The sequence below is a fragment of the Cololabis saira genome, chromosome 3 (genome assembly GCF_033807715.1).
Source record: "Cololabis saira isolate AMF1-May2022 chromosome 3, fColSai1.1, whole genome shotgun sequence".
Classification (NCBI taxonomy): Eukaryota; Metazoa; Chordata; class Actinopteri; order Beloniformes; family Belonidae; genus Cololabis; species Cololabis saira.
In genome coordinates, this window is record NC_084589.1 from 9,421,471 (window position 1) to 9,447,915 (window position 26,445).

Below are 26,445 nucleotides of genomic sequence, written 5' to 3' on the forward strand. Positions count from 1 at the left end.
CAGCGCTACGGTCAGAGCTCTGGATGAGTACATGACCACTTATGGATGTGCGGGAGAGCCAGGACCTCGCCTCGTGCACGTCTGGGTTTACGGCTCTAGTCTGAGACGGATAAAAGCAGCAGGGCGACCAGGGAACCAGCTGAGCTCTGTCTGAGACCCGTCTCCCGCCCCGCTCTCACGCAGCAGATGAATATGCTTCCTGTGGCGACTTTATCAGTCTGAGCGGTGATCTGTTTATCTGCCCCGCCACCAAAATGACCTGTGTGAATGCTGCGGGCCTGCTCCTGCCGGCCAGGACAATGGGCCTCCCTGGTGCTCGTCTTCTCTGCTGAAAGCAGCACGTGTCAGATGAGAGGCGAGACATGGAGCATTGATGAGTGAACGTTAGCGTTATCTCCCCATCTGTGTTCAGATTTAACCGTTATCTGAAGATGAGTGGAGCTGCCTGTAATCGGTTCCATTCAATTACTCCCGCAGCAGGGCTGATGACAAGCATCACCGGCGTTTACGCACTCTGCAGGAGTGGGCATTAGCTCGCCGGGGAGGCGCTGGGCTCCCGGGCTCGGCCCGGAGGAGGAGTGAGAAGGGAAGACGTGAGGATACCAGCGGGAGTGATGGTGGTCCTGCTGACGGTTCCAGGCAAAGCGCTGGTGACGGCTCAACCGTCCTGCAGCCAGCGGACATCCCTCTCACTGTAGATGTGGTTTGTTGTTGTGTCCTCCAACTTCTTAAGATTCAGAATTGATTATCAAGATTTGATTCCATCCAATTCGATTCCATTCCGATATTGATTTAAGTTAGTGTTATTAAAACAGTTTTTTGAGCTGTATATTCATTAAATGTTTATCTCTTTTTGGCCAATCCTGAGGTATGTGTCCAAAAAACATGGTCTTACTCTCAAGGGATATTTTGCATTTGAAGATATCCTGAAGGGCTTTGTGTATCCCGTAATCCAGTAATGTAGTAACATGGTAATGATTTGCATTTTGATTCCCACCGTTTCTCCAAAAGACAGAGGAGTTAGTATCATAATGAGAGTTCTGGGAAGGTTTAATAAAATACCTCATCAGACTTTTCTAGGGCTGGGGATCGATTCAAATGTCAAGAATCGATTCGATTCCGATTCTTAAGATTCAGAATCGATTATCAAGATTTGTTCCATCCGATTCGATTCCCATATTGATTTGGGTTAGTGTTATTAAAACTGTTTTTTGAGCTGTTGCATGAATTATATGACTGTGTAGTTATGCAAAATATTACTACTAGTATTATATTGAGATTAAACAGCAAGTATTGCAGCTAATGATGCTGTAAGGACCAATCAGCTCCCAGAATGCTGATAGAACTGTTTTTAGAAACATCATGGGTCAGAATGATCAAACAGATCCAGGGAGGAAACAGAGCACGTATGAAATCAGTTTTATTTTTTCCCACATTCCGTTTTTATTTTTTTCCATTTTCTGTCTTTTTCGGTTTTAAATTTTTGAGAATTTGGTTTTTAGCATTTTAAGCAAATGTAAGTATGACAGTATATAAAGTAATGAAAATATAGACAATTTATGCAATTATAACTGAAAACTTTAATGTTTTCATACCTTTAAACGTATTTAAAGGCAAAAACATGGCACTAGTTATTCTCATGTCCAACAAACCAATAAACCTACAGGCCTACACGCCCGACTCTTATTAAATATGTGCGTTTTGAACATATTGAACATATTAACTTGTTGCTCGGCTGATGTCCAGCTCAGCGCTGACATCACCACAATAAAAACATTTATTATTATAGTTAAAGATCTATTATTATTAAACCAAAGCGGGAGCCAAGCAGAAACGGTTTGGGGACCCCAGCCTTACAGAGATTAAAATGAACAGAAAAACATTCAAAAAAGATTATTGGATGCCCAGAAGGAAGGAACATAACTTGCTTTAGCCTCTACAGGCTGAAAATAAACTTGACTTGACGTGAAACATCACATCATTAAAAAGCCGGCTCCGGTTGCGTCCAGGAGAAGAGCAGCCGGTCTGCTGTTGTTGGTAATGAGGACGGGGCCGAGCCGGAGCTTCCTAAGGTGGAAATGTGACTCAGATAACGGGCCGAGCTTTTTCATTTAACAGACACGAGCACATGAGCACGGCAGCGTTCTAGCACCACCGACACGGCCCCAATTAAAAAATAATAGCCTCTGTTACCGTTATAAAAACTTGATGGATTAGGAAACACTACTCCTGCTGATAACGATGGTTTGAAAAGGTATTTTTGTGAAGCCGTTCTGAGGTGACGGGGCTCGTGAGGGCTCTTTACCAGCGTCTGCGTGGCAGCTGAGATAATTAGCAGGAAGCAGCCGTTGCTTTGTTAATTCCAGACGTTCACGCCGAGCACACGTACTCTCAGTCCTCTAATTACTGGAGATGACTGACGCTGCAAACCAGAGGGAAACATATCTGAGTGACTGCTGGTTATGTGCTGAATCATGGCTGGTCCCGTTACTGAACCGGTGCCGGATCAGGCCACGGACCGGATCAGAGTTGGAGCGAGCAGGTGAGGTTCAGCATGTAGCGTTATGGCCCTTTTCCACTAGTACCTACTCATCTCAGCTCATCTCAACTTGGCCTGGTTTCCTTTCCATAACAATTCAGCACCCAGACGAGAAGTAGGAGGTTGGAGCGAAGCTGCTGTGACGTATTTAATTGTGTATCTAAACGGAGAAGACAACAACACTAAAGATGTAGAACCTGGAGGAGATGATATATGTGCTGCTGGGTCTGTGGCTTATCAAGTTAAAAAATGAGTAGATGTACTTCGTTACACTACTTAAGTAGTTTTTTTTGAGGGTTTGTACTTTACTTGCAGGTTTTTTTTTTTTATCAGGACTTTTACTTGGTTACTTTGACATTTGCCACCTCGTTACTCGTTACAAATTTAAATAATCAACAAGGAATTATCTGGAATGCGCGGGTCCGTGAGGACGAGAAAAACTACATACGGTACTGTTACTACCGCGAGATTAACGTTAACCGCGGGATGCGCGGCATCCAACCTCAAGAAGCACGTTAAAATAAGTGAATTAAAGCTTATGAGGATTCCCCCAACATAGTTAAAATGTTAAAAAGTCGTCCCTATGTTACATTTTGCAAGAAAGATAAGGGAAGGATCATTTTTGGTTATGTTGCTTCTTTTCATGCGTACTATAAAATACTTGTACTTTTACTTTTGATACTTGAGATATTTTTTCACAAGATACTTTTGATATTTAAGTACATTTAATATGAGCTACTTTAAGACTTTTACTCAAGTAATTTTCTTATGGGTGACTAACTTTTACCAAAGTCTTTTTCAGTCATGGTATTTCTACTTTTACTTAGTTTAACCAGGTTTATGAACATCTGACCCTCAGAGTTGGATCACCAAACAGACTTTTGTTGCCATTGCCTGTGGATTAAAATGAACAAGAATCCGTCAGAGTCTCTTTCACTGATTTCCTCCTCCTGACTCAGACGTCTGACTCCAACCCCCCGACCAATCAGTGGCCTGTAGTGTGATGATGTCAGATACAGCCGACTCAGCAGCTTAGAACCTCGGCAGAATAGATACAGAAAAGTATCAACTCGGCACGTTAGACCCCTGGTGGGAAAGAACCAAACCGAGGTGAGCCGAGTCGGGCTGAGTAAGTACTAGTGGAAAAGCGCCATTAAAGATCTGACAACTTTTGAGTTAATCTTTTTCCGAAGCCCGATTTCTCTCCGCAGCTTTGAACCAGACCCACCAGCCGATGCACGGACAGACTTGACGATCTGTTTTGTTTTAGTGTTTCAGAGTCAGCGTCCAAGTCTCCAAAGTCATGCTTCAGTAGCGAGCAGCGGTGAAGACTAATTAGGACACAAACATGTTTGATCCTGCATTTCTACGCTCCAGGAAATGTTGAGTGATAGTGATCCTCTTCGCGCTGAGGGACATAAGCAGCCATGTCCATGTGTGTGCACTCTCAAGCATCTCATCTCCAGCCGCTGAGCCTCCTAGCTGCTGGACACGGGGGTCCGGATATTTTACGTGAAGCAGACGGTTCGTGTCGTCAGGACGTAGAGAGTTAACAGGTTGGAGGTCTGGACTTTGCGGTAGACAGACAACTCCAGCTTTGAGATGAAGATAGGGGGACGCATGTGAGAACCTGCTGTTTCCTGGCTGTGGTTACCATGGTAACTCATAAGAGAAGTGGTCACGGTTTGCTGAGGTCTGCTGTTTCTATACATGCATCTACAGTTAGCTACAGAGCTGAGATATAAAGACACTACCTGAACTACTGGGCTGCATTAAAGATGCCGACAGCACCGACTGAAACGAGGACCTGCAGGAAAAGCTGACGGGAGTTTTAGAGCAACGGTGGAAACGGTGAGGACAGTCATGTCCCAGCTACCTCTGGAGTTTGGACTTGGATTTCATCACCACAAAATCCTCCTCCGACCCTTCAAACTAATCTGTTCTCATGGTGAGAAAAATCCTGTGCATCTTCAAATGTGAGTTCATATGTTTGTCTCATTTAGTATTCTATCTGAGTTTGTAGGGCTAGAGATCGATATAAATGTCAAGAATCGATTCAATTGCTAATCTTAAGATTCAGAATCGATTATCAGGATTGGATTCGCTCCGATATTGTTTTGTTTTAGTGTTATTAAAAATGTTTTTTGAGCTGTTGCCTGAATTATATGACTGTAAAATAACTAATGAAATAATAATTTCACTATAATTATAGTGAAATAAATAACTCAAATAAGCCTTTCAATATCCATTTAAAGTGCAACCAAAGAAAGAAATTGCAACAGCTCATGCAGTAAACAAATCATTTTAGCTCGTCTAATGTATTCTTTCACCAGACACACAGCTGCCATGAAGCACGAGGCATTTTTCAGGTATGTTATGAAAAACCGTGTGTCCGATAACAGAGGAATCAAACAAGCTATAGTAAATATAGATACTATGAACTTCATTTAACTGATATAACATTTTGAAATTTAAGCTGAAATATCCAGCATTTTCTGGAAAGAAAAGTTCATTTAATTCAGGAGTTTTTAAAACCGGCGCTTTGTTAACGCTGCAGCTACTCTTCCACGCCATGTTCATTGTTTGATAGTTTCACACCACGCGGATGTGTGAATTAAATGACGTGACTACTGGGATTAAAGTTCACCTGGCGAAAATCTAATGATGGAAAAAAAAAATCGATCTTTAGACATACAAATTGATTTTTAGGAATTAATATGAGAATCGATTTAGAATCGGAAAATCGATTTTTTCAACCCCGGCCTATGTGTTTGTAAACACAAACTAGCCCCGTCTCCATCCTTGGCTGCCCTAATACAGAGTACAAGCTGAAGGACAAGTGTTTACAGTATGAAGTAGGTGAATTAGTAGGGAAGGGATTGAGCTGAGCTGGAGCCCCATTGGTGGCTGTGATCGCTGCAGAGGAAAGAAAAACATCTCATGAATGCATCTGTTACAGAAGAGTATTAGGGCCAAACAGAAGAAAAAATATTTGAGAGGGGAAGATTTGTTTAATGTGCACTTCGAGAAAAAAAGTCGAAATGTCAAGAAAAAAGTCGAAATGTTGAGATTAATTTTGAAATACAATTTCAAGAATAAAGTCGAAATTTCGCCTTTTTTCCTCAACATTTCAACTTTATTCACGAAATTTTGACTTTTTTCTCGACATTTCGACTTTTTTCTCGAAGTGCATAACGAAAAAAAAAAATCTTCCTTCTCTAAAATATTATTTTTATTTTTCTCTTGCCTGGCCCCAATACTCCTCCATACTCTGTAAAGTTCAGCTGACTGTAAATGATGTCTGGAGTGACAAGTGGAGCAGAATCCTGCGTGAGGAAGAGGCCCGTCCAGCTCCGTGCCTTTCAAACTTCCTCTCATCCCGGGGCAGAGCCGTGTTTCCTGTTGTTCTTTAAATACCAGCCTGCTTTCCTCATAAACAACCTCATGCTGCCGATGCTGATGCGGCAGCAGCGGCACTAACACGGCAATAACCAGTCACCGACCTGGCAGATGTTACAGCCCAGTGTATTTGCATATCTGACTGACACGCAGCTCTGACGACGCTTGAAGGGAGCAAGACATATTTATACTGGACAGTCTGGGAGCATTCATCACGCCACACTGACCTGCACGATCTCCAGCATCTCAGATTTACTGATGTAGCCGTTCCCGTCCAGGTCGTACATGCTGAAGGCCCATTTCAGCTTCTGCTCCAACTTGCCGCGCGACGTGACGCTCAGCGCGATGATAAACTCCCTGAAGTCAATGGTGCCGTCGCCGTTGGCGTCAAAAGTGCGAAAGACGTGCTCGGCGAACTTGGAGGCGTCTCCGTAGGGGAAGAAGTTTCCGTAGATCTTCTTGAACTCCTCCATGGAGAGGTTGCCGCTGGGGCAGTCCCGCAGGAAGCCCTTGTACCACTCCTGGATCTCGTGCTCGGTGAAGTCCGTGCTCTCCAGCAGGTCCTGCATCACCTCGGGACGCAGCTTGCTGTTCTGCTTCCCCATGTCTGTCTGTCTGTCCGCTCGGTCCTGTCAGTCACTCTTCTCAAAGCTGCGGGGGGAAGAGAGAGGAGAGGTTTGATTTGATTTAGGGATACATTGAGAATTGATAGTGAAACAGAACTGAGAGGGAAAATAATCAAATCAAAATCAAATCAAAGTTTATTTTAGACGGGACATTGCATATTAATGAACACTACATTAAGCAGTGTAAATACACCGGGTTTTAGCAGAAATGCTAGTTTCCATCTGCAGTCCCCACAGAAAACATAAAAACTATTCAGTCAAACAATACAATCAAACAAGGGAACAAACATAAAACATACATAGTAGCAAAATAAATTTAGCAGCATGTAAAAGCAGCATGGATTGTATCTAAAGTGACTTGAGTTTTACGGAAGAGTATTAGGGTCATGCAGGAGAAAAAATATTTTTTTCTAGATTTTTTTTTATTGTGCACTTCGAGAAAAAATTCGAAATGTCGAGATTAATGGTGAAGTAAAATTTCGAGAAAAAAGTCAAAATGTCATGTATAAAGTCAAAATTTTCTCAACATTTCGACTTTTTTCTCGAAATTGTAACTTTTTTCTCGACATTTCGACTTTTTTCTCGACCTTTCGGCTTTTTTCTTTTTTCTTTGTTCACGTATCGTTGATGTTGCATTCCAGGTGTGAGAGGCACGAACCCAAAAAGTGGCTCGACTAAAAAAACTTTTTCTAAAAGGAACTACTGTATACAGTCGCCTCTAACACCAGCCCTGGATCATCTGTTTGAATTTCTTTTCACAGATTCTTGTAGTGGGGGTGGTGCCTGGTCATGAAACATTTTATAGATCAAAATAGCTCAATATATTTTACAATGTTGTCCCAGTTTAAGCGCTCATGCTTTTTTAATATCTGACAATAATTGTATGTTTTGGGTTTTTTATCCAATACTTCCAGGGCTTGTTTGTAGACTATTTCAATTCTTTTTAATGTTTTTAGTGTCTTTTTAGTCTTCCAGGCTTTGCCCAGCTTGTTATGCAGTAGGACATGTGTGGTATGATCATGGTATCAAAATATAACTTCTTTATTCTGTTAACAGTCTTTTTTATCTGGTGTTTGAAAAGCAGTTGAGGGTCAACAGTGATTCCTAGGTATTTAACGTCCTGCACCACCTCAATTCGTCTACCTTGTGCATGTATGTTGGGATTAATATCAGTGTTTGCCCTTTTTGAGAAGTACATGCATACAGTTTTAGATGTGTTTAAGTGCATTTGCGATTTCTCAAGCCAGTTGTACACATTTGACATGTAAACTGCTCCTGACACATGAACTCTGTGCTCTCAAACATTTCTGCAGCATCACAACATCAGCTGAGTTCCTCACAGGGATCCAGAAGTCTTCATGGAAAGTTGGAGTCGCTATGGGGTTTAGCATTTTCTTTCATTTAAAGCAAGATTACATGCAGTTCCTATTACATTTCTGAGGTGAACCCATGAACAGGGTAAACAATTAGTGAACTATGCTCTTTGTTCCTGCGGACCAGTGCAACTACAGGCTGATTCCCGCTGAGCTGTATTGATTTGAATGCTTGAATCAACTGCAGTGGGCTTAAGTAGCTTCGCCTGCATGTAAATAAATAAATAAAAAGAGAAATCAACCTTACTTTACCTTTTCTGGACCTAAATCACTTCCTTTTATAAACTAATGGAACTTTCCATGAAGACCAGACCTGTTTACTCCGAGCACACACGGCACCATATGCCCGGTATGGGTTTTATTACTCTATAAAATCTCTACACACACACTAAAGAAGGGAGAAGGTGGTACGCTCAAATGATACGTAAGAGGATCTGCTCATTCAGATTCATAAAGTCTTGGAAACAGTTCCTTCCTACTCGTGCAGGAACCGCCCAGGAACATTGGTGGTGCAGCTCTTTACGAGCCGGATGGAGTTTACAATCCCCATCTGCAGTGTTTGCAGTCAATTTGAATTTTCATCTTAAATGAGAATTCAAACATTTACACAAAACGGTTACAACGATGAGCCATTACTGGAGTACAGCGGCATTACTTTACTTTATGACAATAAAAGCCGCAGTGCTCGTAAAAGCCAACGTTTGCTCACTGGCTCGTTAAGTGGTTGCAGGTTTAAAGACGGGAGATGATTCCACAAATATCTTTATATTTCTATGAGAGTGGGAGAGGCTCCAGCAGACCCCCGTGACCCTGCACGCCATTAAACTAGGGCTGGGGATCGATTCAAATGTCAAGAATCGATTCAATTCCGATTCTTAATATTCAGAATCGATTATCAAGATTCGATTCAATTCGATATTGATTTGGCTTAGTGTTATTTAAAATTTTTTAGAGCTGTTGCCTGAATTATATGACTGTAAAATAACTAGTGAAATAATAATTTCACAATAATTATTGTGAAATAACTAAGAAATAAATAACTCAAACAGGCCTTTCAATATCCATTTAAAGTGCAAAAAATAAAGAAATTGCAACAGTTCATGCAGTAAACAAATCATTTTAGCTTATCTAATTTATTCTGTCACCACGCACACATATTGCCATGAAGCACCTGGTATTTTTCAGAAGTGTCATGACAAACTGTGTGTCCGACTACTGGGATTAAAGTTCACCTGGCGAAAATGATGAAGAAAAAAAAAAATCAAAAAAAAATCGAACTTTAGACATAAGAATCGATTTTTAGGAATTAATATGAGAATCGATTCATAATCGGAAAATCGATTTTTTTCAACACAGGCCTACATTAAACGGGTAGAGACAACGGGTGGATGGATGGAAACTCTTGCCGCGTTTCTTCACTTACGTCAACAACGTGGACAGAAACAGGAAAACAGTTTAATTATATCACCGACACATGCACCAGCTCGATATTTCTATAACTACATTTCAATCAGTTAACATTTGATGTACTGTATCTGATCAGACAGAACAAGGGACACATGGAGCCAGGCGGAGGGGAAGCCAGTGACAGAGAAGCAGTGGTAATGTAATGATCTGTTTTTATCTGCCCCCTCGAGGAACACAAACAGGAAGTGTCTGGTCTCAGCCAGATTGTACTCTCTCAAACTGCCAGCGCTTCTGCTCAAACACGCCCGCATTTCAGTATTTGTCACAATAAGCTGCTGTGCATTCACATTTTGGAGATTAAAAAACAAGACTAAGATAATAAGCATGTGTAAAACCTTAATAAATATCCTTAAATAGGTTTTGTGCATTTTTATTGGCTGAGCATCCAGCTCTGTGCAGCACTGCAAGCCTTTCCCCGGTCTCCTCTTTGAGAAGCCTCCGGAAATGAGTCACTTATGTCCTCAAAACCGCGGCCAATAAAACGCTGCTGGGAGCCGTAGGAAAATGGAAACTCTTTATCCACATCCCCAAGCGTCGGTGACAATCTCATACTGAGAAATACTAGAAAAGGAGGGGAAAACTCTGCTAAACGGCTGGACCCAAGGCAAGTTTATCTGTATAGACAATTCAACACAAGTGCTTTACATCAACATTAAAAGTGGCAAAACACAATTAAACAGTAAATGAAAAATAAAATGAAATAAAATGATAAGAAAAGAGATAAAATAATAAAAAGCTCAAGTTGACAGTACAGCAGGTACATCTCATTCTTACAATGGCAAGAATTAAAGTCAAAACGTACAAAGACCGGGTCAAAAACAGTATTACAAAAGTAATCTGTAAGAATTCATACGGTGAATTAAACCAATTTGACAATTCTATGCCACAGTGACCCAGACCAGGGTCCGGCCCGGGGGGCCGTCGTTCAAAAGTCCCACATGAAAGGAGCTTTACTTGAAAAGCAGTGACTTATCAGAAACTGAGCGGTCGACTCTCGGACCCGACCGAACAGTTTCAAGTTCAGTCACTTCACAGAGCGACTTCCCCTCCTCAAACCTAACGATGGAAAGTGACATAATGCCAGCCAGACTCGTGCTCGGCATGTGACTGAATGCAGGGAATAGTTTCTGCAGCCGTAGTTAGTGACTCTGTTCCTTTTACAACAGATGATGTAAATGTTATCTCTGGTAAGTTACTGCCCAGCTCTAAGGAGCAGTAGTCTTCTCTGTCCCCCACCGGCTGACTGGTTCCCAGTGCCGGCTTACTGTTGACCCCATTAGTAGCTGCTTAATAAAGCATACAACATCGCCAAGTTTACGTCCTTTTCCTTTTACTGTGCTATACATGGTATTTGGTACAGCCATAACACGATTACAAATACACACAGACATACAGTTGTGTGAAAAAGTATTTGCCCCCTTCCTGATTTCTTATTTTTTTGCATGTTTGTCACACTTAAATGTTTCAGATCATCAAACAAATTTAAATATTAGACAAAGATAACACAAGTAAACACAAAATGCAGTTTTTAAATGAAGGTTTTTTATTATTAAGGGGAAAGAAAAATCCAAACCTCTCAATTACTTTGTCTCTCATTTGTTCCTGAATGTCTTTGGATGGCAGCATGATGTCCAGCTTTTGAGGATCTGTTGCTCTACTTCACTTCGTCAGGCAGGTCCTATTTAAGTGGTTTCTTGATTGAGAAGAGGTGGCAGTAATCAGGCCTGGGTGTGGCTGGAGAAATTGAACTCAGCTTTCCAAAGATGTGATAAACCAGTTAATTTATGTTTTCACAGGGGGGGGCAATCACTTTTTCACACAGGGCCATGTAGGTTTGAATTTTTTTCCTCATTATTAATAAAAACCTTCATTTAAAAACTGCATTTTGTGTTTACTTGTATTATCTTTGTCTAATATTTAAATTGGTTTGATGATCTGAAACATTTAAGTGCGATAAACATCAGGAAAAAAATCAGGAAGGGGGCAAATACTTTTTCACACAACTGTATATGACAGAAAGGTAACCTTATCCACAGCCAGCTCCATGCTGGTAACCACTTACCGTTTAAAAGTATAGCTAAACATTTACAACTTCCTCCTTTAGTGCTGGTAGTAGCTGCTGGGAACCTTGTTGATTCTGGTTAACAAGAATGTGCTTGTCAATCAGAATACCTGATGAATTTAAGCCACACGATGGCTATAGATGAAACATTTGAGAGTAACAAAATTTGGTTGTTTTTGCACCAGAGAACATGAATGTCTGTATTAACTTAAGCAGAGGACTCATTTTAGTCTGTTCTTTTGTGCGACGTGTTTCTTTTTGCAAACAAAATCATTGAAGGTTTTATTAATAAGGTTAAAAAGCAGACCAACCCCGGAACAGTAACTACACCACATCGTGTGTGAGGGACGGCTGCACCTGCCGCTCACAGCGACGGCGTCGTGGGTTGTGACCACCAGAAACACTTCTACCAGAAGTTGCACCTCGTTCCATGAATGATAGAGTCTGAAACGCTGGTGCACGGCAGTGCTGAGAGACGCTGTGGTCCGTCTCCGTGTCTGTCAGGGTCCGCTCTGCTGCAGCCTGTGGGCGAACATCCTCACGACACGCTCAGCCACCCCAGCCCGGGCTGACAGCCAATCTATGTGATGACACATACTTCTATGTGTTCACACTTCTATTCTTCTGTCACATTCTTTTTTCTTTTGACCAGTAGAGTAAAGACACTCTGTAGGGCTGTTTTATAGTCAGATTTTGGACTTATGGTACAAATGATGCAGTCCAGGTGCTTGCATGCACATTATACTTGACCAGTTACAAATATCTCTGCACTATAATTGAAAATATGCTCAAATTTGATGTGAATCGTGATACGTTTTGCAAAAAAGGTCAACAACGCCTCTTTTGTCTGAGGAAGCTCGCTAAATTCCAGGTAGAAAAAACCCTGATGAAAATGTTTTATAGTGCTTTTATTGAATCTGTTATTTCATTTTCTATCATTTGCTGGTACAGAAATCTTGCCAGCAAGGAAAAAAAACTCCCTGGGGAGAATAATTGTGCGTGTTGCTTCTAAAGTTGCTGGCCTGAAGTTCAGCAGTCTGGACGAAGTTTTTAATTCTCAGGTGCTTAAGAAAGCAAAGTCCATTCGCAGGGACGATACTCACCCTCTTAACCAAGAATATAAGCTTCTCCTTCCAGCCTTCACATAACTGTTCCGCCAGCGACAAAAAATAGATGTACATTTTCCTTTGTGCCTCTCTTGAACGCTGCAGAGAAGAGGAGGTAATTGTGGCTGTGGTTTAGAACCTGCTCCATGCTGCTACCTGTGCTGTTGAAATGTATTTAAAACTATTTATGCTGATCGGTAGTCTGCCTTTTTATTGTTTCTCCCTCCTTTGTGTGCTGTGGACTATGAGCTTGGTGCATCTGATGTAGTTTTTCTCTGCTCCATCATGTATGTTTTTATGTTTGAATGTGCTGTATGATGAATGTGTGCTGAATGATTATATCTGCTGCAAACTTAATCGCCCTTCAAGGGACAAATTAATAAAGTGAAGTGAAGTGAAGTGAAGTGATATCAGAGATTGACAGCAGCCTCGTTTAAAAGCAGTAGACGGTGCTGAGAGCATGGGAAGGTCTCTGTGTTTCAAGGCTGCTGCAGGCTTCAGAGAGCTGCTGGAGATGTCAGACGGCGTCTGAAAGCTGCGTTCATGCTGTCAGAACGACGCTGGTAAACTCTCTCCCAGTAACAGGCTGTCACGGTCCAAACTCAGGTCAGGTCGGGTCAGGCGTCTCAATCTGAGCTCCACAAACTACCACACAAGCAACGCACTCAAACTTTATTTCAGACCCTACACTTAAAATGTGTTGATGATCTGAAAAATACACTCTCCTGAGAAAATGGACCTTCTCCGTGCACTATGGTGCCGCCACCATAATTGCCTTGCAAAGAAGTTAAAAGAAAAATGACTGTTTTCTTGCAGAATGCTATTTGTTGGACATACATGTACATGTACCACACATGATTCACTGTTTTTGGACTATACTACTATACTATGTGTTTACAGCACTGACTATATATTAATGGCATGCAAGTCATTTTAGCACATACCATGTGCCACTTTTACAGATCACTGGAAACAATAGAGGCTCTTAAATGTTCATCTATCACGTCTGTTTTGTTTGTAAAGTCTGCTTTTTCCAGATGATTTATCATGTTGAATTAACTCTATACATTAACGTGCCATTAAAGTAGAGTAGAGTACAGAGAAAAATCCATACGCAGGTTTTTGAGAAAGGAATCATTACTAAAATGTTGATCCATAACACTTAACTCACTTTACGTAAATACTGCTTTGTGGACAGTTTTTTAAAAATCAAATAATGTATAGACTATTTTTGTGTCTTCTGCAGTGCAAACGTATGTCTTCCTGCAGGAGTGTGGACAGGACGTCCGAGTCTGCCGCTGGACTACCTTTAGCACACTTTAGCACAGATTCAGCTGCTGTGAGGAGCCACAGCCAGAGAGGCTTTTCTAGCCTCTTGTATTTTTATAAAAGCTCTCAAAGTTGTGTAAATGTAAACTCAGTGTCCTAGCTAGCACACCAAAACTACAAGTGACCGCTACAGGGTCTTTAGCAAAGACTCCTTTATCAAACATCTGCTGCAGGATCAAGAGTGGAGGATGGAGCGCATGAATGGAGGTGGTAACATGGGCGGAGCTTCACGAGAGGCCAACAGAAACACAGGCACGTTACGGCTAGGAAATATGGTGCTGTCACTGAGACGCCTGGTAAAGCTTTGACTTTTTGGGGGAATGTTGGTGAGAAGGTACATTTGAAATGACTTGAACAAACTGCATCTCAAATCTAGGCCTATGTTGAAAAAAAAAAATCGATTTTCCGACTCTAAATAGATTCTTATGTTATATGTATGTCTAAAGATCGATTTTTTCATCATTACAACTTTTGGTATTTTTTTGTTTATGCCTAAAAAAGGAATGTTTTGTTGGACACGAAAATAACTGGTGCCATGTTTTTGCCTTTAAATATGTTTAAAGGTATGAAAACATTAAAGTTTTCAGTTATAATTGCTTAAATTGTCTATATTTCATTACTTTATATACTGTCTTGGGGTTACATTTGCATAAAATGCTAAAAACCAAATTCTCAAAATTTAAAAAACTGAAATAGACCAAAAATGGAAAAAATTTAAACGGAATGTGGGAAAAAATGTATCCGATTTCATTCGTCCTCTGTTTGCTGTCCTGGATCTGTTTGGTAATTCTGACCCACATGATGTTTCTTAAAGCAGTTCTATCAGCATTCTGGGAGCTGATTGGTCCTTACAGCATCATTAGCTGCAATACTTGCTGTTGAATCTCAATATAATACTAGTATTAATATGATGCAGAACTACAGTCATATAATTCATGCAACAGCTCAAAAAACAGTTTTAATAACACTAACCCAAATACATATCTGAATTGAATCGAATCAAATCCTGATAATCTATTCTGAATCTTAAGAATGAGAATCGAACCGATTCTTGACATTTGAATCGATCCCCAGCCCTGCTCAAATCTGAACTCAGTGCTATCTAATATTCCCTAGGAAGCTCCTGATTCAAGTCATTTCTTCATAACTTCTGTGCATTCATGAACGTGGCTCTGCAGCTGGTTCCTTACTCAGTTCTTACTGCACAAACCCCTTTCCCGAGGAGCAGTTCCTCTGACAGGCTCCCCATTCTGTCCCCCCTATAACCACATGCCCTTCTCCCAGCCGGCTGCACAAGCACTGAACACAGAGCTAAGTCACCTCAATCAAACGGATTGTCATTTAAAAGGCAGATCTGATCTTCAGATTTAATGGCGGGGGCAGTGCTGGTCCTCGGGCTCAGGTTGTAACTACCGGACCACTTCACACACGCTCACCGCTCAAGCCCTTTAAGCCTTTCATTCAGTTCCTCTGTGGACAGAACATTTGGATGAAAACACACACCTCTCCAGGATGAAAGGCTGTGACGGTGTTAATGCTGCTGGCTCATTAGGGAGACGGCTCTCGTTCCCTGATAGCAGAGAGAAGCTCTCTCCCAAACTGTGAACGGGGGCGCCGTGGAAACACCAATGCCACTCCAGCATGTCTTTTATATCCACTGTTTATCTTTAATTTAACCTTTTCTAGCTCCCACCTGGATCTTTTTTTATTCTCCTCTCTTCCCATCTTCTTAACATTCACCTCGGCTCCTTGACCTCACATTCAGACACCTGTGTGTCTTACTACACCATTCACAAACTAACCTGTGCTTCCTTTTCATACTCTACTCTATCCTCTGGTTTAATTCAGCCTACACATGACCAACCTGTTTTCATGAAGCAATGTCAGCGCTGTTGCCATAGTAACCTCCAACATCATCTCACAGCTATTGATGAGCTTTCTGTCTGACTGCGCTGCATGAACATTAGAATGGGTAAACATGCTCTTCTCAACCAAATGCATCAGTGTGTGTGTGTGTGTGTGTGTGGATGTGTGTGTGTGTGAGTGTGTGTGCACGTGTGTGTGTGTGTGTGTGTGTGTGTGTGTGTGTGTGTGCACGTGTGTGTGTGTGTGTGTGTGCGCGTAGTTGTGGGGGTGCAGGAATGTGATGAGCAGAAAGTTCCCAGGTGTGAGCAACAGTTGTAAAAATTGAGAGGTTTGATAATAAAACTAATTCTGGTGTGAAGCAGAGACTGGAATACGTTGGATGTTGAATTGTTTGCTCAGATTATCAGTTAAGACACGCTGATCCTACACATCGATGCAACAATAATCCCAGCCTCTCCAACACAGTGTTTCACACAGTTTATTAATCTAAACTCTCAGTTGTATCGAGCCTTGAGGGTTAGCGTGACCTGGAGGATTGGGAATCTGCACTCGTTTTAGTCAAACATTGTATTTAGCCAAACCCATTTTACAATTCAAACAAGGTTATCTTATTATTATATTATTGTTACCTCATAGACTCAATAATACATTCATTCCACATACAGAAGACTCTAATTTGGGTTTACAACATATTTATTTTTCCGCATTTCTCCCCATCCTTTTCTTTTTCGACGACACATTGGGTTTTCTTTTCCACGTCTATGCAGGAAAGTGTATCCAAAGATGGTCTGTTCTTTTTCTCCCCCCCAGAGCAGATCCCCGCGTTTCTCTTTGTAACATTGACGTGAACCTAGAGCTCTGCGTTAACGGCATCAGCCTATAAACCAGAGGAAACTACTTAAAAAATGTATATTAAGGATCTTTGTTGTAACATTTCGTCTCGTTTTGGTCAAAGAAAATGCAGACACATTTTAGCAGAGTTTTTATTTTGTAATAAACATTTTAGTCTAGTTTTTATTCGTCTACGATATTGTATTATATATTTAATTATCGTTATCGTCACATGACCATTATTTCCGTTGCGAGACGCAACATTTTCCTCAGGTGATAAAGGTTTGTTGACGACGATAATTAGTCATAATTTTCGTTGACGAAAGCAACTTGAGTCTGGAGTCTGGAGAAGGTTGCTTGTTCTGAACGACCAGGCTTCAAATGAGCAAAGAGATCGTTCGTTTTTCTACAAAGTTCACAAAAACCATCCAAAACTTTGCAGCATACACATAGCGTTGCTGCTGAAGGCTGAAGGTCAAAGGTCACCACAATCCTGCAGGAGGATCTCAGAGGGAAATCTGTGTGTAGCTCGTATGTACAGAAAACGTATGTGCATTGGGAGGTGTTAGTCTACAAGCGTATACAGAACACACCTTATGTCAACAAACAAGAAACTGCCTCAAACTGATGGACTCAGTCTTTTTATGCTCATATTGTTGTCACGACACATGTTTTACTCTTACTTGAAACGTATCTGAGGGGCAGTTTTCAGTGTTGAGAGCAAATTGTGGTTAAAACTTCATTCTTCATTGTGAGAATCCTGACCGTTGGTGTATACACTGCAAAATAACTTGTTATTTGACAATTTTCACCTAAATCTTGTTCCATTGGCAGATTTTTTCTACTTATTTCAAGTGAAAATCTACTTGAAACAGGTTAAAATTGTCAAATAAGTTATTTTTCTGGTAATGAGTCTTGTTTTAAGTGTAATGAGATTTTTTGACTAAAAATGAGACTTTTTAACTAGAAATAAGACAAATATTCTTGTTAAGATTTTGAGTTATAATTGGGTCCTGATTCACTTGAAAGACCCAGATCTTCTATTTGGACAGTTAAGTTCAGTCAGACCCCACTAGTGTCAGTGCTACTTACAAAAAACAGATTTTGATGTACAATTACGAATTGAAAAGTGAGGTGCAATTAAAGGAACGAGACGTTTTACAGTTTCGGGGGGCCCGGTCAGCTTCTTTGTCCACTTATTTCTCTGTACACTTGGTTCATCGTTGGCTCGGCTTCCCAGAACAATGTAGCAGGGAGCATGAGGGTGGCGAGACAGAGGGGGAATCAAAGACGGAAAAAGAGCGCTCCTGAATAGATGAAGACATCACTACGTTCAGCCTTTAGAGAAGCACCACCATCATCTCTTAAGCCGGACCGCTGCTCACTTGACTCTGTATTATAGTTTCCTATTTCCATATATGAATTACTGCAATATTGTCTGGTCTGCAATTTATCCAGCTTTTCTCAACAAATTACTGATAATCCAAAAAAGATTCTTAAGAACGATCTCTCAGTCTGGTCGACACGAACCATCTGCACCTCTTTTTATGAAATATTCACTATTATCCTTCATAAACTTAATGTTTTTCACTCATGCTTGTTTGTGCATAAGTTTATCAATAGAAAACAAGATCTTCCTGTCACTTTCCAGCAGTTCTTTACTTTTTCTGATCTGATTTTAATTCATATCCAACTAGACACAGTCTTCATTTATTCTTCTGTTGAACATCTGGTCATCAATTTAATATTACATTTAGATACAAAACTCTGGAATGACTTGAATGTGTCGCTGAAGTCAACATTATCTTTTACCTCCTTCAGAAAGTTATTAAAAAGACATCTTATTCTGTCTTAACCTTCAATGTAATCCAGACCTTGTATCCATGTTCTACGGAAGAGTATTAGGGCCAGGCAGGAGAAAAATAAAAATAATATTTTAGAGGAGGAAGATTTTTTTTTTCATTATGCACTTCGAGAAAAAAGTTGAAATGTCGAGAAAAAAGAAAAATTGTATTTCAACATTTCAACTTTTTTCTCGAAGTGCAAAAAATCTTCCCCTCTCAAATATTTTTTCTCCTGCTTGGCCCTAATACTGTTCTGTAATGTTCTCTTTTACGTTTATATTTATCATTTTTTTAATTTGTTGTACTTTATCTTTGTTATTTCATCACAGTGGTTGATGGGAGTGGAACTCTGTAAAAGCCCTTCGGGCTTCGTTCCCTCCATGCACTGTTTTTAAACAAATTTGTGCTAAATAAATAAAGGAAATGAAATGAAATTTGCCTGAGTGGACCCATTAGATTCAGTGGACCCATTAACAGGGAGCAAGAAGCAGAACTCCAACAAAAACCCCATCTGCAATAGCCGATACAAACCCAGGCCTTTATCTAAAGCAGTTTAAAATGTGCTGCAGTAACAACCCCCCCCCCCCCCAATGCTCTGGAAATACAAAACACAGACGGGCTTGCTGTAGAGAGGTTAATGGTGAAGAGAGGGGTTGGATAAGTTTATACTAAAGCCGGCTCTTCAACAATCTGACCCCGTTCTTTGGGAAGAAAGTGTAAGTGCTTTCACTTGTTCCCTCCAAGACGGACCACCAGGTACAGACGTTTGAAGTCCTGGCACATCGATTGGTGCCGCTCGCAGGCTGGTTAACATGACGCTGCCTACGGTCCTTATTTTCAGCCCTTATACTTTTAAAACGGTCTCCTTAGCCTTCCTTAGGTTGCCATAGTAACAGCCCCGATAGCAGGAGGAGGAGAAGGGAGAAGGCAACCACACGTAGCGGCTATTGATCCAGGAGAAGGAAAAAAAAGGGAACCGGTGAGAGGAACAAGATGACACGCTTCCCCGGGTTCATTTCATAATCTACTTAAGGGTTATGTAGTTTTACATCTGTGGAGCTGAACAGATGCAGGACGACAGATGCAGAACAACTTTTCACTCCGGCAAAAAAACACGTCTGTGTGTCTGTTTCGCTGAAAAAGAAAAAAAAGTAGAATAAGTATAAAATAAAACACAAAATACAGTACAAAATACTGTATCGCAGTATACACAAATGTGCAACAGTGCAACAGTGCAAACACCTGACCTCAAGTAGCAGCAGTCCGACTTATTTTCTTCCTTCAAAATAAAACTGTACTGTACTATTTTTAGTCCATATTTTATAATTGACATTACTACCAATATTATGACATATTATTATACTATTCCTGGAACTCCAATGAGCTACTGAGTCACATTTACTTGATCTGATATTTCCAAATGATTTAAGGTGACCCAGTTTCTCTTTTACAACACAGTTAAATGTTCTGAATATTATTTATTAGTTCAGTCTCGCTCTGGGACCGCTGCACAGTTTCACTGCAAATGGGTCAGCATGTACTGTAGCTGATACGTCATGTTTCAGCTGTTTTCTGACTCATGAGAGCAGTGCAGGAAATAAAAGGGGCAGGTTTTGCAGTGTAAGAGGAGGGTGGAGATGATCTTCTCGTGTGTACAGGAAGGTCTAAGAGGAGGGTGGAGATGATCTCCTCATGTGTACAGGAAGGGGCTCAGACCACCGGACTCGGGGCAGGTGTGTACCACGCCCAACGCAGCGCTGCTGCGGCCGGATCAGCCCGGTACTTTCTCACAGAACACACACCAACTCTCACCCGTCAGTTTGCAAAATGGGAAGAGGCGTGTCACATTTTTATCTCTAGATGTTAGGAGACAGGTTTTGAATGATTTGGTTTTGTCACAACTGGATTATAGTTTTGTAGTTTGGTCAAATACTTCAGTTAAGAATGTGAAGAAATTACAAGTGGCACAAAATAAAGCTGCACGTTGTGCTCTATTGTGTCCTTATAGGTCTAATGTGTCCAGCAGCAGAAGAATCTAGGCTGGTTATCTAGAAGACAAAGGTTTACTTATACTTTGTTAAATTTTCTGAGGAATATACTGATGATACGATCTCCGAAACAACTGTATGACAGATTCTACTATCATTTTATCACCATGGTTACAGTAGAGTTACATCAGAAAGGAGGTTCATACCGAGGGTGAGAACAGGTTTGATACAGAGAACTGTTTTACAGAGCCATGGTTGGCTGGAACTCTGTACCAGTTCATATTTTTCAAATAGGTAGCAAAGATTGGTTTAACATTCAGTTGAAATTTAATGAATTCTGATTTGACATTTGGAAGGAACAGAATGGAGTTTGAATAGAATTACAGGTAGTGTAAACCGTATAACAATAAAGGTGAAAGTGGTCAAGAATTCTAAGATAAGGTCATTTCAGGCAGGTATTGTTTATGAAGGTGTTTTATTTGATTTAATTTCTATGTATTTATGTCTGAGGATGATGGTGACTTTGTCCCTCTGTGTTGTTTGTGACTACGGGAGTTGTGTCTGTTATTGTGTTGTGTGTATGTCGGACCCCAGGAAGAATAGCTAATGCTAATGGGGATCCTAAATGAAACAAACAAACAAACCCCTCCAGGTGTTTCACGACAATTTAACTGAACGTAAAAATGGGATACATATTTCAAAATGTCATTGTTTACCAAGTTTAAAAAAAAAAGTGATATAAAAACGCCAGTAACCAGTAAACACTTAGATTATCAGAATCAGAATCAGAATCATCTTTATTGGCCAAGTTTGAACATTGTCCAATAGGGAATGTGATTCTGGTTGTTTCACTCACTGTACCCAGATTTAAAAATAGCAAACAGTAAAGTAAATACACAAATGTAGTAAATAAACAAATGTAGGCACTTATTAACATATATACTATTAGAGAAGTGAAAGGTGCAGCAGTATGAGGTAGAAAAATGACGGCTCTAAATAAAATAACATATGTACAATTCTTTTTTTAAAGTGAAAGGTGCAGCAGAATGAGGCAGACATGATTGTTGCTGGAAGGTGCATTGTTACAGCATGAGATAGTTATTTATCTGCCTTTGTTAAAGATTGTAAGTAGCTGCTAGTATTCATCCAGTCATGTCGACTGATAAACTGTATGTATGATTGTTTTATAAGGAGAGAAGCAGCACATGAAGCAGCATCTCGGCTGATTCTAATTGCGTTCTCGTGTGAAAGCTTGTGTTGTTGTCCTGGCAGACGTGGCCCCCCGCGTGGCCCTGAGACGGTTCTGACTGGTTAACTCTCCTCCTGCGGCCCTGCGGGGGCTCCGTCTGCCTGACACCACATGATTGGACCTGCTTAACCGTCTGAATGGACTCCCAGGTCCCAACGGGGGCAGAATCCGCCCGCCTGTCTGCCGGTATGCTTGTTATCGTGCTGCAGTTTGCTGCTCCGATGTACAGAGCCCACGATCTGCCAATAACTCCACTTAAATGTTGTATCTTCTTCTCCCCGCGTGTGGATGTGGAAGAAGAACAATGCACTCTTTTTAATTCTGAGATGTTTCAGCATTTCTCTGGTCTGGAGTATTCAGATGTGCTGGTGCGTTAACACAATGCCAAGCAGAAAAGACATCAGCGATTATCTCTGGAAAGCCATTATTTAACCCGGTAAGGGCCGTTTCCAAACAATAGAGACTCCATCATCCTCCAGTGAGGAAGATTAATTACAATAGAAAGACATTCAAGACAGTCCCCAAAAACGTTACAACAAATTGGCCACGATTACATGATGTTTTTTAATTCGGAATTAATTATTCTGAATTAAATAATTCAGAATTAAACTATTTTCCTTCCAGTTTACATGGAAATAGTAATTCCGAATTGAGGTTTACATGGAAAACACGTTTGAGCGGCTTTATCCAATTCCTTAAGGTCTGGGTGTTCGGAAGGTTCTGATTGGATAGGGGGGCGGACGAAAGTTACGTATTACGTTTTACGTAAAGACGTCGTGTAAAGACGATCATGTATACATGATCACGGAATTATTCTATTCGGATTTAAAATGGGAATAAACCAGCCACTTACTTCGGAATTAAGTTTAATTCGGAATGGCCATTTTCAGTCAGAATTAGGTGTTTACATGGTAATTTTTACTAATTTTAAATCGGATTTAATTTAAATTTTCAATTAAAGAGGAATTAAACTTCCCATGTAAACACACTCAATGTGTCACATTGGAAAAAAGGAAAAGAAGAAAAGACTACAGTCTAAAGACTCTACAGGCGGCAGTCGTCATGTTAAATGCCCACAACGGTACAATCAGAAAAAGACAGCCATGACGTAGATAACAAGTTCAAAAGCGTTGCCTGGAGGAGGCCGTTCTCCAAAAATAAACATGGCAGCCCGGTTTAGGTTTGCAAAATTAAACACAGCTGCACGGCCTAATGCCTTGTTTCCACTTGCCTCCGCACTCATGTGATACGCCCGTTGGTCTGTTCATTCCTACGGGAACTCCGTTATTCCTGACGTAGCTGGAGAGATCCTCCTTCAGGTTCTTCTTCGCAGCGTTAAAAGACTAGCATGTGATGCAACGAGGTAAACCTGTGTGGTGGCATTCACAATCAGATAACTAGTAGTCTCTCACTTGTTTGACTATGGAGTTAAACTGTAAGTGTTGGCTGTTTGTTAGGTTTTATCTGGAAGCAGCAAGTGGACATCGGCAATATTAACATCCACATTAATGGAGTCAAACATAAACTCCTTTTTAAACCACAATGGTTTTGAAACAAATGTGAAGTTAACTGTCTGAAGGTTAAAACTTTGTAGAAATAAGGTAATGATGAGCCTGTCAGGGAGCTGTAGATGAACAGATCCCAGCAGCAAATTCAGCTCAAATCAATTCAGCTCAAATGAACGCACTTTATTTATCCCGGAAGGGGAAATGAGATTGTTGCAGTAAAGAAGTCACTCAGCGTTATGATCATAAAGAAGATTGGAGGTTTTACAGCAGACGTTCACTGTTGACCATTATATTTGGAAAGCAACATCAAAAATTAAATCTCTACATCGATGAAAAAACTAAAAGGTCATTCTGAAGACACACAGTTGAAGTTATTGCTGGTTAAAGTTTGTTTTACAAGCTTATGACTCACTCCATCTGCCAACACACTCTTTCTCCATTTAGGATAAGTTCTTGTTGAATGAATGATGACATACTGTAATATATAGGTAGTATTTAATTCAATTAAAGACCTGCTATGACACAGATGACTATTTATTATGTGAACTCTTAGCATACCGAGGGTTTCTTTTCCTTTCACCCGACAGTACAAACTACTCTGTCATTTCTGATCCATTAAAACAAAAAAAGGTTCTTGAATTCCAACATGGTTTGATTTTCTTAAAGCTGACAGCTTTTTTTACTCACATACTTTTAGAAACAGACGCTAGGTACATTTGCTTATTTAGCCTCATGGTTAAAAGAAGTTACCCTCTCATGCGCTGCTCTGTTTATGGAAAAATCTTATCTAGATTTCAATCTCACACAGACAGTCAAGGAAAGATTAGCGCTCTTTCAAGCTATTTTAGAGGTTTGCCTGTATTAAAAAAAAAAAATTGTACAGTAAATGCTGCTTTTTCATTCCAAATGCTATTTTTTTCAATAAAGGCGATGCCACACCTGCACAGCACACATTTCCAGTGAGGAGATGACATGCAATGATCGAGAAAGTCTAGATTACAAGTGAAAACAACAAAAAACGCTTGCAGAAACAACTGTAAGAGCAGCTGGAGAGTGTAACTCTATTAGAAGGATGAGACTGAGGCGTATTATTTGCAAGAGTTTCTATGTAATGAGAAACAAATAAAAAAAAAAAGCCATGCGAGGGAGGAACAGTAGGGAGCATGGGACTTGAGCAGCGGCAGAGCCTGAAGATGTTTCTGACTGATTAATGCCCCTGAGGTTAGAAACGACTGCACTGCTTCCTGTGGTCAAAGAAAATATACAAACAGGATATATCATCATGGAAAATAACTGATGGATGGTAAGCTGCATTCAAATAGAGGTCAGGGGTCAGGGTGAGCCCGCTGAAGCGGGATGTGCTGAAAGGTCAAAAGGTTTTACAGGGTTGACATTTCTGAATATAAAAACGGGTAAACAGTTGGAGAAGCCTGAGCTTGTCTTCTGATGAAAATATAATTATCTTTAGAAAGAGTAGGGTGAGGCCTGCTGCTTTTATTACAGCTCTCCTCCAAATAACAGTGATTTGCTCCATCAGTAAAAGTGAAGCTTCCTTCAAACAGCCGCTGTCCTCCATTACCGTGTCAGCCTGCACGCATGAAGGAGCACCCTGCGCTTTTGCAAGGAAAGTTGTGACAGCAATCTGACTAAGTCTGACCTGCTAACACTTAAATGTATTTTTGTATCGCTTTCAACACGACCCCCCGCCTGAACCTCATGTTATCACATTAACAGGCAGACTTGCACAGTGGGGGCGGCTCCTGATCTGGCGTTTGATCTGCATCTCCAGGAAGAGGGACGTCGTCCTCCCGTTAGGAGCTGCAGCATCAAAGCAGCTTTTCAGCAGCTTTTCAGCAGCTTTTCAGCAGCTTTTCAGCAGCACTTTAATGAATCAGACACAGGTCTGAGACACCACTGCAGATCAATGTGGGGTTCAAGCTCATGGTTCAAAACCAACACGATTAGGAAATTTACCATGACAATTATGTTGTGTAAATAACTGCCATATCTACGGAAGAGTATTAGGACCATGCAGGAGGAAAAATATTTGAGAGGGGAAGATTTTTTTTAATTGTGCACTTTGAGAAAAAAGTCAAAATGTCGAGAAAAAAGTCGAAATGCCGAGAATAATGTTCAAATACAATTTCGAGAAAAAAGTCGAAATGTCGAGATTAATGTTCAAATACAATTTCAAGAATAAAGTCGAAATTTCTCAACATTTCAACTTTATTCACGAAATTTTGACTTTTTTCTCAAGATTTAGACTTTTTTCACAAAATTGTACTTCAACATTAATCTCGACATTTCAACTTTTTTCTCGACATTTCGACCTTTTTTCTCGAAGTGAATAATGAAAAAAAAATCTTCCTCCTCTAAAATATTATTTAAATTTTTCTCCTGCCTGGCCCTATTATTCTTCCGTATATAACAGATGTATTTCTTTCTGCATTTATTTTCACAGCACTATCATTAGTAGAAGTTTACAAGTTAATTTAGTCAAATAAACATTATTAATCAGAAATGAACACGAGCATAAATGCAACTGACGTTGGCTTTTCGGGTTTTGCAACAAGATGCCTCTAAAAGCACATCAACTCTATCACACGGTGGGAAAAAAGCTGATCAACCCTTTCCTGATTGCTTCACCCGCTGTTTTCATACACGTGAATGAAGATAATTATGAAAATTATGCAGACACCATCACAGTTATACATCTAATCGTGATGGGCCTTCTGGGACAGTACATGCAGCGCAAAATGAAAGGTGAAAGGAAAGATGTTATTTGAATAGACCTGTGTTAAAAAAATACATTTTCCGATTCTAAATCGATACTCATATTAATTCCTAAAAATCGTATGTCTAGATAATTTTTTTTTTCATTATTATGTTACCCTGCCTCTCACCTAAAATGAGCTGGGATAGGCTCCAGCAGACCCCCGTGACCCCGCAAGGGATAAAGCGGGTAAGATAATGAATGAATGAATGAATGAATATTATGTTACAACTTTTGGTATTTTTTTGTTTATGCCCAAAAAAAAGAATCTTTTGTTGGACACGAGAATAACTGGTGCCATGTTTTTGCCTTTAAATATGTTTAAAAGTATGAAAACATTAAAGTTTAAGTTATAATTGCATACATTGTCTATATTTCATTACTTTATATACTGTCTTGGGGTTACATTTGCATAAAATGCTAAAAACCAAATTCTCAAAAATTAAAAACCGAAATAGACCGAAAATGGAAAAAATTAAAACGGA

At 40.3% G+C, this 26,445-nt stretch overlaps 1 protein-coding gene across 2 annotated transcripts in view; it reads right to left on the minus strand.

Moving 5' to 3' along the window:
• The window catches only part of LOC133425176 (neurocalcin-delta A), a 91,291-nt gene that overhangs the window by 18,611 nt on the left and 46,235 nt on the right, over window positions 1–26,445 (minus strand). For both annotated transcript variants that reach the window (XM_061715883.1, XM_061715873.1), the window contains exon 2: window positions 6,166–6,589. In XM_061715883.1, the coding sequence (XP_061571867.1) occupies window positions 6,166–6,543 (378 nt within the window). In that variant the 5' untranslated portion in view covers window positions 6,544–6,589. The remainder of the gene's footprint in view (window positions 1–6,165; window positions 6,590–26,445) is intronic.